Genomic DNA, 15004 nt, shown 5'->3' with positions numbered 1-15004 from the left:
CAGTGTCTCACTAGTGTCACGCCCCCCCACCCCCCACCCCGTCCTCATTCTCGCTCATCTCGCTGCTAGGTGAGCGCTGGTCTCGCGATAGCCGCCCACTGGTATCAAAGCCCCGTTCGAGAAGTGGATGCTGACAGCCAGGCGCGCGGTGCAGTCTGTCGGTCATCATGCAAAGGTTATTACGCTGGATCCGCTCCATCGAGCCTCTGAGGAAGCCGCTCCTCTACGACTGCAACGTTAAAGACGTGTAGCAAACACACGCAAGCCAACACCGGGCATTTTTTGGAGAGGAATAGAAACAGGTGTGAACCAATGGAAGTCAGCTCGGCGTTTCTTCGACCCACAGTGTGGGGGCTGGCTCCTCTCGGCGGAAAAGTGGCTTGATGAGTGTCCAAAGTAACAGTGGAAGTGGTGGTGGAAGTTTGGAGGCGACGCCATCTTGGTCGCAGCTCTCCTCCTCCCCAACGATTTCTCAACAACATATAACGGCAACCACAAAGCTCAAAGAAGGTACACGAAGCTCGACAAGTGCTTGGACGGGTGTCTTTCTCCAACAAATATGTGCTTTCGGGAGTGAGGCGACGTGTGTTACGCTAACATTTGTTGAAGTAAAAATGGATGTCAAGTTCACTGATGTTCCGCGTATTGGAAGCCAAACGTCAGCTGTCACTTGTGTTGACGGCTAGTCGAAGTAGCTTCGAGCTATCATGTCTGCACAAAGGCAGCGCTATCTTGCATTTGGCCTTTTGTGTTTGACTTTCGAGCGTCTTCATTGCCATATTTATTGTCATTCCTGGCATAGTTGTCGACGTTAGTTGGTATTCATATCGAAACTACTTGGCGTGTGCGCTGCAACAACCGTATAGGTAGGACATTTGTCTAATGACTGAATTATAATTTTCGACATGCCTGTCAGTGGCATGAACTGTGTAGTTTTAGAGTGGCGTAATGGATTTGTCGGTCCCATTTTCTCAATATTTCAAATATAACATTCCTATTTTTTAATATAGCTATGAGCTTTGGAATTAACAGTCGTTTAAATTGCATTATCGGGAAACGCTTAAATATTTGGATTTAATGTATATACTGCAAATATGTGTCATCTGAAGTAGCCCTTCTGCCGTCCTTTGTCCTCAAATAACCTCGCACAGGCCATGTATGCCTGGTGGTTCGTTGCTTGAGGGTTTTAGAATGTCCATTATTCCTTTTAGAGCATGCCCCTGTGCCAAAAGCTATGTAATGATGACAGCCAGATAGTATCCAGTAAAGAAGCTTGCAGCCTGCAGCACCAATAGGCAGTTAGGTGCAAAAAAAACCCTTAGATTCCCTCCCCGGTAAGAGAAATGTCACAGATCAAGGAAGGCTGTTTACATACTGTAGTGGTTGTGCAGCCTATGTGACAGGTTCATTCTATTTGGTTGAAATTAGCCTCTTGCTGATTTATGGTGTCTACTGTCTTTTAAAAGAGCAGTGTCACATCCCAATGTCATTGGTCTACAGTGCATATTTTAATTAGCCACCTTTAGCCTTGCCTTTATTTCATCCTTCAGTTTGCAGGCATATTGTCGCTCTATTCCGTTTAGCCCACTTTCTCTCCTTTAGAGCCTTCTATAAGTCGTGCACTGTCGTTTTGTTTTGACACATGTGACTTTGCTTGCACCTAGGCCCCATGGAGGAGCTGCATAGCTTGGACCCCCGGAGACAGGAGCTTCTAGAGGCCAGATTTACGGGAGCTGTCAGTGGCAACACAGTAGGCAGCACTGGGAGCATGAGTGGAGGTGCCAAGGTAACCACAGAAAGTTTTGTTTTTCTACATCACACAGTAGACACAAGGGCAGACATATGTATCAGCCATATTGAGGATGATCTTTGTTTTGCTGTTGTTTACCCCCCCATGTGGTCACATGTCCGCTTCTTTTTCTGAATGGATCTTTGTGCTTGTGTGCAGGGTCTGGCTAACGAGTCGTCCAACCACAGTTACGGAAGTCTTGGCTCGTCCAGCGACAAGGAGTCTGAGGTAGCTTAGATGCATTGTCACTATGTTTCGAGTACCGTTTAGATTTCAGATAGCACCGGTCCCGACGTACGAGGACGAGATTAAATCAATAAATGATCATTTTATTTGGCAGCGGTTATATTTTTCAATTGCATCCACATTTGCAGTTTTAATCAAATCCAAAATAAATTTGGTTGCGCAGCTTCTGCCCTTCCACATGCACTGTGCTGTACATTACGAATAATTACAGATTGTAATGTAGTATATGCACATCTGAAGGTCAATACTTTTTCCACCTCCCCTTTGTTGGTCATCAATGTGCGCCTTCAGACAGTAGTTAAACATAAACTAACAAACAAGTGGACCCATAAAGTAAAAAAAAGGAACTAAGTCTTACCTGAGATGATTAGCTACAGAAGTAAAAAAATCAGTGGGGCTGATTATAGGGAACTTCACGGTCTCGGTTATTTTTGTCTTCGACCCACTTGTTTCTCTGTCTCTCCCACTACCTGCACATTTTCCTCTCTTCTCCATGTAGAATTCTGATATGAAAAGAGGGAGCTCCCCTGCCTACTCAGTATGTACTCTCTTTTCCTGTTGAAAGCCACCACAGGAGCTTTGTTAGGTAAAACTCAGGGGACCTAAGCGTTTTCTCTCCCCTGTTCTGTGTCGACTTACAGACCCCAGAGAAGAAGCACTCTGAATCATCCAGAGGGAGGAAAAGGAAAGCTGACACCTATTCAGAGAGCAGTCAAGGTTAGGAAACATGCGCAAGTCACAGGATTTTCTTTTCTAAGCCTTTTTATATTTGTGATGGTCTTTTTTTCCAATTCATCATCCAGGGAAGTCTTCTACTCGTGCACCCAAGATAAGCGACTACTTTGACGTGAGGCTTGCTTTAGCGTTCGTCACTCTAAAAGATGATCTAGAGCAGGGGTGTCCAAACTACGGCCCGCGGGCCAACTGCAGCCCACGGTCCAGTTTTTATTGGCCCGCAGCAAATTCTGAAAACATAATTGAATATGGCCCGCACAAGAAGCTTGAGCTCACTTCTCAGTTTCAACACTAGATGGGGCCCGCCACACAAATGAAATCAAGCGAAGAAAAACTTTTACCGCGAGTCCCCAGAAATGACCCCCCCCCCCTCGGAAGAGAAGCGAACACGCAGCGTTTGACGTCCCATTAGCACAAGGAAGAGAAGCGAACACGCAGCGTTTGACGTCCCAATTTGCATGAAATGTTTGTAGTTAAAAAATGTCTGAAAAAACTATTGGCACCCGGGCCCCTTCACGATACTAAATCTGGCCCTCCTTGCAAAAAGTTTGGACACCCCTGATCTAGAGTTTCAATCGCAATTCATTATTTCCCCTATTCCTGCAAAGTTCCAGGGTGGAAATGGCTCCAGTCCTGTTCGAGGCCTGCCATCAGCTCGCCGCTCTCCACAGAGCTCACACTCGGCGCCTGGCTCAATTGTAAGTCGTATACAAAAGCCGAGGCTATATGTCATTTACACAGTTTAATTACAACCGTGCTTGTCTTTGCAGATCCGCCAGAACAGCTCCTCCCCCACCAGTTTGTGTTTTGGGGAACACAATAGCAGATCCTGTAAATTTGTCCAGGTATTCTGAAGCATTGTCATCTCACAAGACACACACGCACATTACTTTCTAAGCTTTGCATAATATTTGAACTAGGTAGTGATTCAACCAAATTGGTAGCTAGTCAGTCAGTTTGATTTATTGTCCACAACGGGAAAATGTGCCAAATACGGAAAGAGAAGAGAAGAGAAGAGATCAGCAACAATCCTTTTTTTTCTGTCCATTCTAGACGGAGTTAACAGGACTGAAACTTGCAGCTCTTGAGAGCAACAAGAGTCTGGACCTGGAGAAAAAAGAGGGACGAATAGATGATCTTCTCAGGGTGGGTGGAAGAGCAACACCCACAGTTACCTACATACATAATATGTTTTTTTTTTTTTTTACACAGTTCCTTTAATAGTGATTGGAACCCCGCATTCTTCAGCGTGCCAAGACATTTTAGACTGTTCTAGGTACTTTGCGAGAATGAGTTAGAGAATTTCCTATCCCAGCACGAGAAGATTATACAAGGTCTTCCCAGACGAGCGGAAGAAGCTGTTCAATTTCATCTTTTTCACTTTCTATTGGATTGGTTTTCTCAACACTGACAGTGTTTTATGTCTGTATAATCAAACATGCAGAAACTTTGTCAAGCTTGTCACCATCCTCTTATTCCCACACAGGCTAACTGCGACCTGCGGAGGCAGATCGATGAACAGCAAAAACTCCTTGAGAAACACAAGGAAAGGCTCAACAAGTGCATCACTATGAGCAAGAAACTTCTCATCGAGAAGGTAAATTTATTTGCATGCGTTCACAGCCACAGCCTCTGCTAGCCCGGCTAGCTCAGTCGGTAGAGCAGGAGACTCTTCATCTCAGGTTCGCGGATAATGAAATCTCGTGTGGAAGTAAATCATCTTCCTCATGGGTGACCACACCTATGCACCAAAATATGATATAGTTGCTGTCAAGCTCACCATTTTTATTTCCATTTCTTTTTGGACAGAGCACCCAGGAGAAGCAGTCATGCCGTGAGAAGAGCATGCAGGACCGCCTACGTCTCGGCCATTTCACCACAGTGAGACACGGAGCCTCCTACACGGAGCAGTGGACTGACGGATATGCATTCCAAAACTTGATCAAGTGAGACCCTGTCGACACTTGCATAAAGATGATCATTTACCTGCATTGACAAACACAAAACAAAACAAATGCATGGCTGTGCTGCAGGCAACAAGAAGGTATCAACCAGCAGAGAGAGGATATAGAACGACAGCGAAAGCTGCTCGCCAAGAGGAAGCCTCCCAACCCCGCCTCTCCCTCCCTCTCTGTGGCTTCAGCCTCCGAACCCAAGCAGAGAAAAAACAAGGTGGTCAACGGCAATGATTCAGACCCTTTCCTCAAGCCATCCCTGCCCCAGCTGTAAGTTAAGCGGGAAGCAACATTGACCCTCGTCTACCATGGCCATGTTACATTCTCGCTCGCTCTCGCTCTCTTTCTCTTCTTTCAGATTGACCCTTGCTGAGTACCATGAGCAGGAAGAAATATTCAAGCTCCGCCTTGGACATCTGAAGAAGGCCAGTAGCAAAGCACATCATGCACTTTCCCCCAAATGTCTTGCTAAATTTAACAAATTAGGGACACAACAAAGGCCGTATTGGTTAGAAGTTATGTGTTCTTTGCAGGAGGAGGCCGAGATACAAGCGGAGCTTGAGCGGTTGGAGCGTGTAAGGAACCTCCATATCAGAGAGCTGAAAAGGATAAACAATGAAGACAGCTCAGCGTAAGTCCAAACTCCTCCAATCGGTGCTGAAGGCTGTCGAAAGAAATTTGAAATGATAATGTAGTTGGCTTACAGTCTGCCTCACGCATGCAGGTTTAAAGACCATCCCACTCTTAATGAAAGGTACCTGTTGCTGCACTTGCTGGGCAGGGGCGGCTTCAGTGAAGTCTACAAGGTGAAGTCTTAATGTGTCTCTTTGCTAAGCATACATATTGCCATACAAATGTGTGTTTTCCTTGTTGCCCGACAGGCTTTTGACTTGTTTGAGCAGCGCTACGCAGCTGTTAAAATCCACCAGCTCAACAAGAACTGGAGGGAGGAGAAAAAAGAGAACTACCACAAGTAGGCTACTTCTGAATGCAACCACACGCACACTTGAATACAAAACAAAATGCTCTTTGTCATTTTTGCCCCTCCAGGCATGCATGCAGAGAGTACCGGATACACAAACAGCTGGACCATCCCAGAATAGTCAAACTATATGACTATTTCTCCCTGGATACTGACACGTGAGTCATTTTTCTCAGCAGTTTGGCAACTGACTTCACCCCACCTTGAGGTTGTTCAATGATTTTATTACTATTTGTAAATAAATATAAACAGTGACACCTTGACTATCTTTCAGTAGTTGTTCAAATTCATTTGTGTAAATGTAATGTGGGAAACACTGCACCTGTAATGTTTTGTTCCACAGAGATGATGAATGATGTCATTGAATTAATAACATCACGGCCAATCACAAAATGTGCATAGAATGCAAAATATCAGTCAATCAGGTCTGGTAAGAAGCCATTATTAGGACAACAACATCAGATGTTTAGGTGTTTTGCCTCAAGTTTGAGGACACACAGTGGTACTCCTCATCAGAGCAAACATTACATACATGCGTGTTATCTCTTTTGGAATGAGTAAATAGTGACAATATTCACAAAGGTCTGACTCGTATCTATAAGTACAATGTCAAATCTCAATGCCAAGAGTCCCTCGTACTGATTTCTGTATATGACTTATTGCTTGCGTTCTTTTTGACAGATAGTTTTGTCTTTTCCTCTGTTCTCTTGCCATCAGGTTCTGTACAGTTCTGGAGTTCTGCGAAGGCAACGACTTGGACTTCTACCTGAAGCAAAACAAACTGATGTCAGAGAAGGAGGCTCGCTCCATTGTCATGCAGATTGTCAGCGCTCTGCGCTACCTTAATGAGATTAAACCTCCCATCATTCACTACGACCTTAAACCTGGTGAGTTTACTTGGGAGTAAGATGACTTAAAGGAGACTGATAACCTTTTCTTCACCGTAATTTTCTCACTATAAGTCGCGTTTTTTTTTCATAGTTTGGGTGGGGGGGGCGACTTATACTCAGGAGCGACTTATATGTATTTTTTTCACAAATTTTTACTTGATCATTAACACATCACTTACTTACAAGTATAGTTGACCACTTCACATGTTATTTTTAGTATAGTTGATCACTTCACATGCTTTGATATCTTTATCTTGAACATATTCAAAACATAAAAAATAGAGAGAAGAAATCAAATAAAGTAATTAACACTTTAAAGCGACATATCCTCTGGACATGTCCTCTGTCACCAGGATGACAAAGGACGAGAAATTTGATCGATGGATTTAATGATTTGGAGTGACACAAATGGTTTGATAATATTGTTGTTTATGTGATAGTTATTTAAAATATAGTTTATATATCGTTGTATGGGCCTGTGGAATAATTTGAACTGCGGCGTGGCACACGGCATTGTTGACAAAGGACGATCGATAAAAGACGAGAAATTTGATCGATGGATGTAATGGTTTGGACTCAGTCCAAACTTTGGAGTGACACAAATGGTTTGATAATATTGTTGTTTATGTGATAGTTATTTAAAATATAGTTTATATATCGTTGTATGGGCCTGTGGAATAATTTGAACTGCGGCGCGGCACACAACATTGTTGACAAAGGACAATCGATAGATTTAATGAATTTGAGTGACACAGATGGTTTTATAAACGTGTTATTTATTTAATACCGTTTTTTTCCGTGTATAGTGCGCCCCCATGTATAATACGCACCCTAAAAATGGCATGCTGATGCTGGAAAAAAGCCTGTACCCATGTATAATACGCACCCAATTTTTATGAATTTTTAAAAAAAAAAAAAAAATTTTTTTTTTTTTTTTTTTTAAAGTCCCAATGATCGTCACACACGCAGGGAGGCAATGGGTCCCATTTTTATAGTCTTTGGTATGGTCTTAACTAGGCTGGATGTAATTTTTTTTGTTGGCGTTGATTTCTCCGACTGCCCGTAAACGCACCACCGCGCTCCGTGCGCGCACGGGACAGCAAACGAGCAGGTGATCGAGCAAGCGTCTGATACGAGAGCATTGCGGTCGCATGGAGCGTGTTTGAAGTGAACAGCAGAGAAGAAAGGAACAAGGCAAAGTGTTGTGAAATAAAATATTACCTGTAATACGGATTTAGGTAGAGAACTGAACTCTCGCTCTTTATATAGCTGACGTGTCTTGCGCATCCGTTCTGCGCATCTGTAATGGCGGCCTCCGTATGATATCCGGTTTGCGTGTGTGCGTGTGTGCGCGTGTGTGCGAGAGCGAGAGAGAGCGAGAGAGAGAGTGCGAGAGAGAACGCTCAACCGTAGCGCGCCGCCGACCGCCCAACTGCACCGCGCTGGTCGATTATTGTGACAGAGCCGTCGCTGAAATTTAGAAGATATTTTTAAAGTCCTGATGTACTTTCTAAAATTTAAGTGGACCTCAGTGCGCACTGCGCAGGGAGCTTAATTTGGTGCGGTCGCGCAACCGCAGCGCGCCGGGCGCTCACTGTCGCATTGCTTAAAGAGCGCCTTTGTGTTTTAGGATGAACAGCAGAGACCAAAGGAACAAGGCAAAGTGTTGTGAAATAAAATATTACCTGTAATACGCATTTTGTTATTTGCTGATTGAAACTGCTAATTAAACTGTGAATTGAAACTAATAGGAAGAAAACAACTCTCGCTCTTTATATAGCTGACGTGTCTTGCGCATCCGTTCTGTGCATTTTATTTCACAACACTTTGCCTTGTTCCTTTCTTCTCTGCTGTTCACTTCAAACACGCTCCATGCGACCGCAATGCTCTCGTATCAGACGCTTGCTCGATCACCTGCTCGTTTGCTGTCCCGTGCGCGCACGGAGCGCGGTGGTGCGTTTACGGGCAGTCGGAGAAATCAACGCCAACAAAAAAAAATTACATCCAGCCTAGTTAAGACCATACCAAAGACTATAAAAATGGGACCCATTGCCTCCCTGCGTGTGTGACGATCATTGGGACTTAAAAAAAAAAAAAAAAAAAAATTAAAAAATTTTTTGTACCCATGTATAATGCGCACCCCAGATTTTAGGACAATAAATTAGTTAAATTTTGCGCACTATACACGGAAAAAAACGGTAGTTTTTTTTTAAACAACTGAATGTTACGTCAGGCCCGTTCTCAGCTCCTCGTTTGTGTTTGTCACGTTAGCATACCGTATCGTTTAGCCTGTTGTTGCTCGTTCATGTCTGTTCTTGGTGTTGGATTTTGTCGAATAAATTGCCCCCCAAAATGCGACTTATACTCGTATATGTTTTTTTTCACATTTTTGGGGATTTTATGGCTGGTGCAATTTATACTCCGGAGCGACTTATAGTCCAAAAATTACGGTACCTATATAATACCTATGTACTGTGAATTCGTTTTTCATTCCAACTCCATTGTTTGCAGGTAACATATTATTAGTGGATGGAACTGCTTGTGGTGAAATCAAAATCACAGACTTTGGTCTGTCAAAGATTATGGATGACGATAATTACGGCGTGGACGGGATGGACCTCACATCTCAGGGAGCGGGCACCTACTGGTACAACCCACAAACTCTGCTTCTCTTGCATCAAGGTCGTTCCAATCGTGATAATAATGTTTGTCCAGGTACCTCCCTCCGGAATGTTTTGTGGTGGGGAAGGAGCCACCCAAAATTTCCAACAAGGTGGATGTATGGTCTGTGGGAGTCATCTTCTTCCAGTGCCTCTATGGGCGCAAGGTAAAGTTTAAATGGACAGAGCCATTTCTGTATATACAGTGCCTTGCGAAAGTATTCGGCCCCCTTGAACCTTTCAGCATTTCGCGACATTGCAGGCTTCAAACATAAAGATATAAAAGTTTAATTTTTTGTCAAGAATCAACAAGTGGAAGACAATCGTGAAGTGGAACAAAATTGAATAATTTAAACTTTTTTAACAAATAAAAAACTGAAAAGTGGGGCGTGCATTATTATTCGACCCCCTTGCGCTAATACTTTGTAGCGCCACCTTTTGCTGCAATTACAGCTGCAAGTCGCTTGGGGTATGTCTCTATCAGTTTTGCACATCGAGAGACTGGAATTCTTGTCCATTCTTCCTTGCAAAACAGCTCGAGCTCAGTGAGGTTGGATGGAGAGCGTTTGTGAACAGCAGTCTTAAGCTCTTTCCACAGATTCTCGATTGGATTCAGGTCTGGACTTTGACTTGGCCATTCTAACACTTGGATATGTCTATTTGTGAACCATTCCATTGTAGATTTGGCTTTATGTTTTGGATCATTGTCCTGTTGGAAGATAACTCTCCGTCCCAGTCTCAGGTCTTTTGCAGACTCCAACAGGTTTTCTTCCAGAATGGTCCTGTATTTGGCTCCATCCATCTTCCCATCAATTTTAGCCATCTTCCCTGTCCCTGCTGAAGAAAAGCAGGCCCAAACCATGATGCTGCCACCACCATGTTTGACAATGGGGATGGTGTGTTCAGGGTGATGAGCTGTGTTGCTTTTACGCCAAACATATCGTTTTGCATTGTGGCCAAAAAGTTCGATTTTGGTTTTATCTGACCAGAGCACCTTCTTCCACATGTTTGGTGTGTCTCCCAGGTGGCTTGTGGCAAACTTTAAACGAGACTTTTTATGGATATCTTTGAGAAATGGCTTTCTTCTTGCCAGTCTTCCATAAAGGCCAGATTTGTGCAGTGCACGACTGATTGTTGTCCTATGGACAGACTCTCCCACCTCAGCTGTAGTAGTTATCTGCAGTTCATCCAGAGTGATCATGGGCCTCTTGGCTGCATCTCTGATCAGTCTTCTCCTTGTTTGAGATGAAAGTTTGGAGGGAGGGCCAGGTCTTGGTAGATTTGCAGTGGATTATTTCAATATAATTGCTTGCACAGTGCTCCTTGAGATGTTTAAAGCTTGGGAAATCTTTTTGTATCCAAATCCGGCTTTAAACTTCTCCACAACAGTATCTCCGACATGCCTGGTGTGTTCCTTTGTCTTCATGGTTCTCTCTGCGCTTTACACAGAACCCTGAGACTATCAAAGAGCAGGTGCATTTATACGGAGACTTGATTACACACACGTGCATTCTATTGATCATCATCAGTCATTTAGGACAACATTGGATCATTCAAAGATCCTCACTGAACTTCTGGAGTGAGTTTGCTGCAATGAAAGTAAAGGGGCCGAATAATATTGCACGCCCCACTTTTCGTTTTTTTATTTGTTAAAAAAGTTTAAATTATCCAATAGATTTTGTTCCACTTCACGATTGTGTCCCACTTGTTGTTGATTCTTGACAAAAAAATAAAAAATGTATATCTTTATGTTTGAAGCCTGAAATGTGGCGAAATGTTGAAAGGTTCAAGGGGGCCGAATACTTTCGCAAGGCACTGTAAAACAAGGACAACTGGGGTTAATTAGCACTGAATGTTCTTGAGACCTGATATATCTATATAGAATATTTTGATTTTCTTCTACCAGCCATTTGGTCACAACCAATCTCAGCAGGACATCCTCCAGGAAAACACCATCCTCAAAGCCACTGAGGTCCAGTTCCCTGCTAAACCACAGGCCAGCACAGAGGCCAAGGTACGAGACACTCACTGGCCACTGCAGTCCAATGAAAGAACTGAATCAGAAAAATATTAATATTATAAATGTGTTCAATTTTGACTCGGCAGGCATTTATCCGCCGCTGTCTGGCCTACCGCAAAGAGGACAGGTTCGACGTGCACCAGCTGTGCGCCGATTCCTACCTTCTTCCTCACATGAGACGCTCCAACTCCTCCGGCTCGCTGCAGCCCGCCGCCTCTTCGCTCGCCACCTACTGATTGGCTCTCGTTGGGATCGATGGCATCATCTGGCCACTTCCAGGACAGAATTGAAGGCAATAGATCATTGTTTGTGGATATTTGTTCTTTAACCAGACATCTTCCCGAATGGATCAATTAACAAAAGAGCCTAATTAAAGGGAAATCATAGCAAGATAACAAGGACACAATGGGCTGTTGTGCGCTGGCTTTAACTATGAAAGAGGAGAATCAAGTCAAACGGCGGAAGAAGATCCAGATGGGGCTTTCAACAGGCTATATTTAATAACCCCTTATGAGACTTTCGAACAGCTTGTAGATGCTCTGTTTATCCACGACGCTCAACATGGGGTTGAGGGTAACTTCATCAGAAAGACTACTGCCGCCAAGGACAATGACTTGGAGATGTTCATCATTCGTTGACATAAAGGATGATCCATTTAATTGTCAGGGGGGGGGGGGGGCATAATCCAGATAACTCCAAAAAAAAATCTGGTGTTCATTTGCACTTCCTATCCAGATTGGGTTCCTCTGGTGCCGCAGGTTTGCAGCAATGCCCAGATTAGAACAGAAATGTCGAAATCCATTGTTGCTGTCTCAGAAAAATCACGCACCAGCCTGGTCTTAGCTGGAGCGAACTGAGAACTGGCGCTGCCGGCCCCACTCGCAAGTACACACGGAGGCTTCCTATCGTCTCACATCGTTTTCCTTCAGGAAGCTCAACTCTTTGCTGCTACAACTGTTGCTTTTAGTTAGTAATGCGTGAATGGCTTTGGCCTCTATTAAGTACAAACTCGAACCGTTTTCCCATTTTTGGTCATGTGTATTATTGTTTAGCTTCCAGCTGACATGTTAGGAGCAGGAGAGGACACATCAAAGCAACTGGCATAGCACTATCGCGATTGAATAACCAGATTTTCTTGTAGTTAATATACAGGTGATGATAGTCCAGAAAACGGCCATTGCGAGAACGCAAGACGTCAAATAATTTTCGTTGTCAGTATGGCCCCAAGTGATGTCTACTTACTCAACCAAACACATTCAAACACCTAAGCAGCCGTGCAAACAGTCGTATTGTAGAAGTCTTAGCAACATGTCACAGAACACAACTGCAGGGTTTCTTCTCACTAACTACAGTGCTATCAAAAAAAAAAAAAAGTAAAGGTGAGTTTAATTTGTGATTGGATGAGTAAGTCATGGCATATTTCTGCAGGTGCAAAATAAAATGTTAAGAAAAATGCTAGAGTAGATTTTTTGGGGGCATGTTACATTCAAGCTGGGTAAACACTTACTCTTTATTTTTACGGTAAAAAAAAAAAAATGGCTGGTGACTAACCACTGCTTGTTCTCATTTCATCAACAGTAAGTTATCTCTATTTTTGTTACGTTTGAGGATACACTTGCCTATTTTGTATTTCCACATACTTGAAACTAATAGTTTGAGTAGTCCCATCACCTGTTGCTTTTTAGTAAAGCGTATGTGTTGTAAACACGTGATGGGCGAGTTAATAGGACTTCAAGCTCTTAACGGTCATTGCGGCGGGCTAACAACTTTTGATTAGAATGTTCAACCCGTATTGTGTTAACTTTAATTGTGTGATATTTTAAATTTTCAACCATGACTAATCAAAGCTATGGCCTGAAAGAAAGTCTTATTTTTTAAAAAAAAGTATGACTGATTGAAAGTAATTCATTCAATTAGTGACCCCCCCCCCCCCCCCCCCCCCCCACCCCCCGGTAATGTCTGCCTCTTGGGATTTGAGAGGAAGAAAACATGCATCTCTCGTTCATTTTGAAGCATGATGTGCATACCTTGTTTGATGATACGTGTCGTGTGTAGACGGACGTCAAGCACAGCCGTTAGTAAGCAACATGCCGGACGATATTAGCAGAAAGGGGTCAATGCTTGGCCATGCAATAAAGATTGCCTTCAATGTCTACATTCCAGCTGTCTTTTCTCTGTGGGCTCCTGCAACCTCACTCACTGTACAGATACAGGAAATCATAAATTCATTAGCTCACCCAATGTACGTGAAATTCACTAAACTATTACATTCATCCTTCCATCATCTGTACCGCTTGACCGCTTTAGTTCGCGGGCATCCCATCAGCCTATCCCGCAGTTTGAAAAAAGGCTCAGGTTGATACGGAAGAGGATTAGTTTAAAGTGAGAATTCTGACTTTAAAGTCTTTAAAGTCAGAATTCTGTTACCCCCTTTTATTTTTTTCTTCACTGGCCCCAATCCTCTTCTGTAGGTTGAGGCAGATTGTACTCTGCTGCAATAAAGGGCCAGCGGGTAATTAATGCTGCCTCATTTGTTGCTGTAGAGCAGGGGTGGGCAATTCCGGTCCTCGAAAGCCGGTGTCCTGCATGTTTTATAGGTCTCCCTGCTGGAACACACCTGGTTCAAATGATCAGGATTGTTATCCAGCTTCTGCAGACCTTGCTAATAATCTGACCATTTGAATCAGGTGTGTTGCAACAGGGTGACGTAGAAAACATGCAGGACACCGGCCCTCGAGGACCGGAATTGCCCACCCCTGCTGTAGAGATAAACGAGACAACGGACGTCACAAACTAAGCACAAATCTGTTATTTTGCGATATGTAGCTAAAAGTGAAGTTGACTGTGAAGTGAAGTAGGTGTTATGAGGATTTGATGACATGAATGATGATAGACGAGCCACCTATGACGAGCTACGGATGTCCGGCCTCTCCGTTAGAGACAGGGTGAGAAGTTCGGTCATCCGGGAGAGACTCGAAGTAGAGTCGCTACTCCTCTACGTTGAGAGGAGCCAGATGAGGTGTCTCGGGCATCTCATCAGGATGCCTCCTGGACGCCTCCCTGGGGAGGTGTTCCGGGCATGTCCCATCGGTAGGAGACCCCGGGACGACCCAGGACGCGCTGGAGAGACTATGTCTCTCAGCTGGCCTGGGAACGCCTTGGGATCCCCCGGGATGAGCTAGATGAAGTGGCTGGGGAGAGGGAAGTCTGGGAGTCCCTCCTGAAGCTGCTGCCCCCGCGACCCGACCCCGGATAAGCGAAAGAAGATGGATGGTTGGATGGATGGACTCTCAAGGAGTTAGTGCCTCACCACGCATGAACCTCACCGCACGTCACTGTGAAAAGTCTGATACAGATGAAGGAAATAAAAACAACTAAAATATTAAAAGTCTTCTGTGCACATTATAGATGGCAGTATCGCGACATTGTTGAAATGGATTGCGCTACTGTACATTATTTATTTATTTTCTGGAAATGCACGATATGAGATACAGTGCATTTTACAACCAGATAACATTTCATCAAATGTGGATTCCATATGTTGTATTGAGATTTTAAGAACAATAAAAGGCCCCTTGCAGTGCTGAGCCACAATGGCTGAGGTTCTTTAACAAGTACATCAAATGCTCAACAAGTGGTTTTCATGAACCTGCTCTTCACATTATGTCGAAGTGATTTAGCACCGGGGGGGATGAGAAAGTTAGTCAGAGAGCCAGTGGGGGTTGAT

At 43.8% G+C, this 15004-nt stretch overlaps 1 protein-coding gene across 7 annotated transcripts; it reads left to right on the top strand.

The window, feature by feature from the left end:
• The first annotated feature begins 84 nt into the window (after positions 1-84).
• LOC133165531 (serine/threonine-protein kinase tousled-like 1-B) lies at positions 85-13432 on the top strand. 7 transcript variants are annotated; one of them, XM_061295273.1, is made up of 22 exons: positions 85-510; positions 1665-1786; positions 1949-2017; positions 2535-2573; positions 2677-2752; positions 2839-2882; positions 3385-3468; positions 3541-3615; positions 3824-3916; positions 4257-4367; positions 4580-4716; positions 4804-4995; positions 5084-5150; positions 5259-5356; positions 5432-5531; positions 5607-5698; positions 5776-5865; positions 6425-6594; positions 9109-9244; positions 9313-9424; positions 11164-11271; positions 11364-13432. In XM_061295273.1, the coding sequence occupies exons 1-22, from the start codon at positions 384-386 to the stop codon at positions 11511-11513; spliced, it is 2292 nt and encodes a 763-aa protein (XP_061151257.1). In that variant the 5' UTR covers positions 85-383; the 3' UTR covers positions 11514-13432. The 7 variants fall into 7 exon arrangements, with proteins under 7 accessions (XP_061151257.1, XP_061151259.1, XP_061151256.1 ...); XM_061295275.1 differs by having other exon boundaries at positions 3379-3468; positions 5450-5531; XM_061295272.1 differs by having other exon boundaries at positions 3379-3468.
• Positions 13433-15004: the final 1572 nt, after the last annotated feature.

The sequence above is a fragment of the Syngnathus typhle genome, linkage group LG13 (genome assembly GCF_033458585.1).
Source record: "Syngnathus typhle isolate RoL2023-S1 ecotype Sweden linkage group LG13, RoL_Styp_1.0, whole genome shotgun sequence".
NCBI classification, from domain to species: domain Eukaryota; kingdom Metazoa; phylum Chordata; class Actinopteri; order Syngnathiformes; family Syngnathidae; genus Syngnathus; species Syngnathus typhle.
The sequence above is the reverse complement of the archived record's forward strand: the minus strand, read 5'-3'. Positions and strand labels throughout refer to the sequence as shown.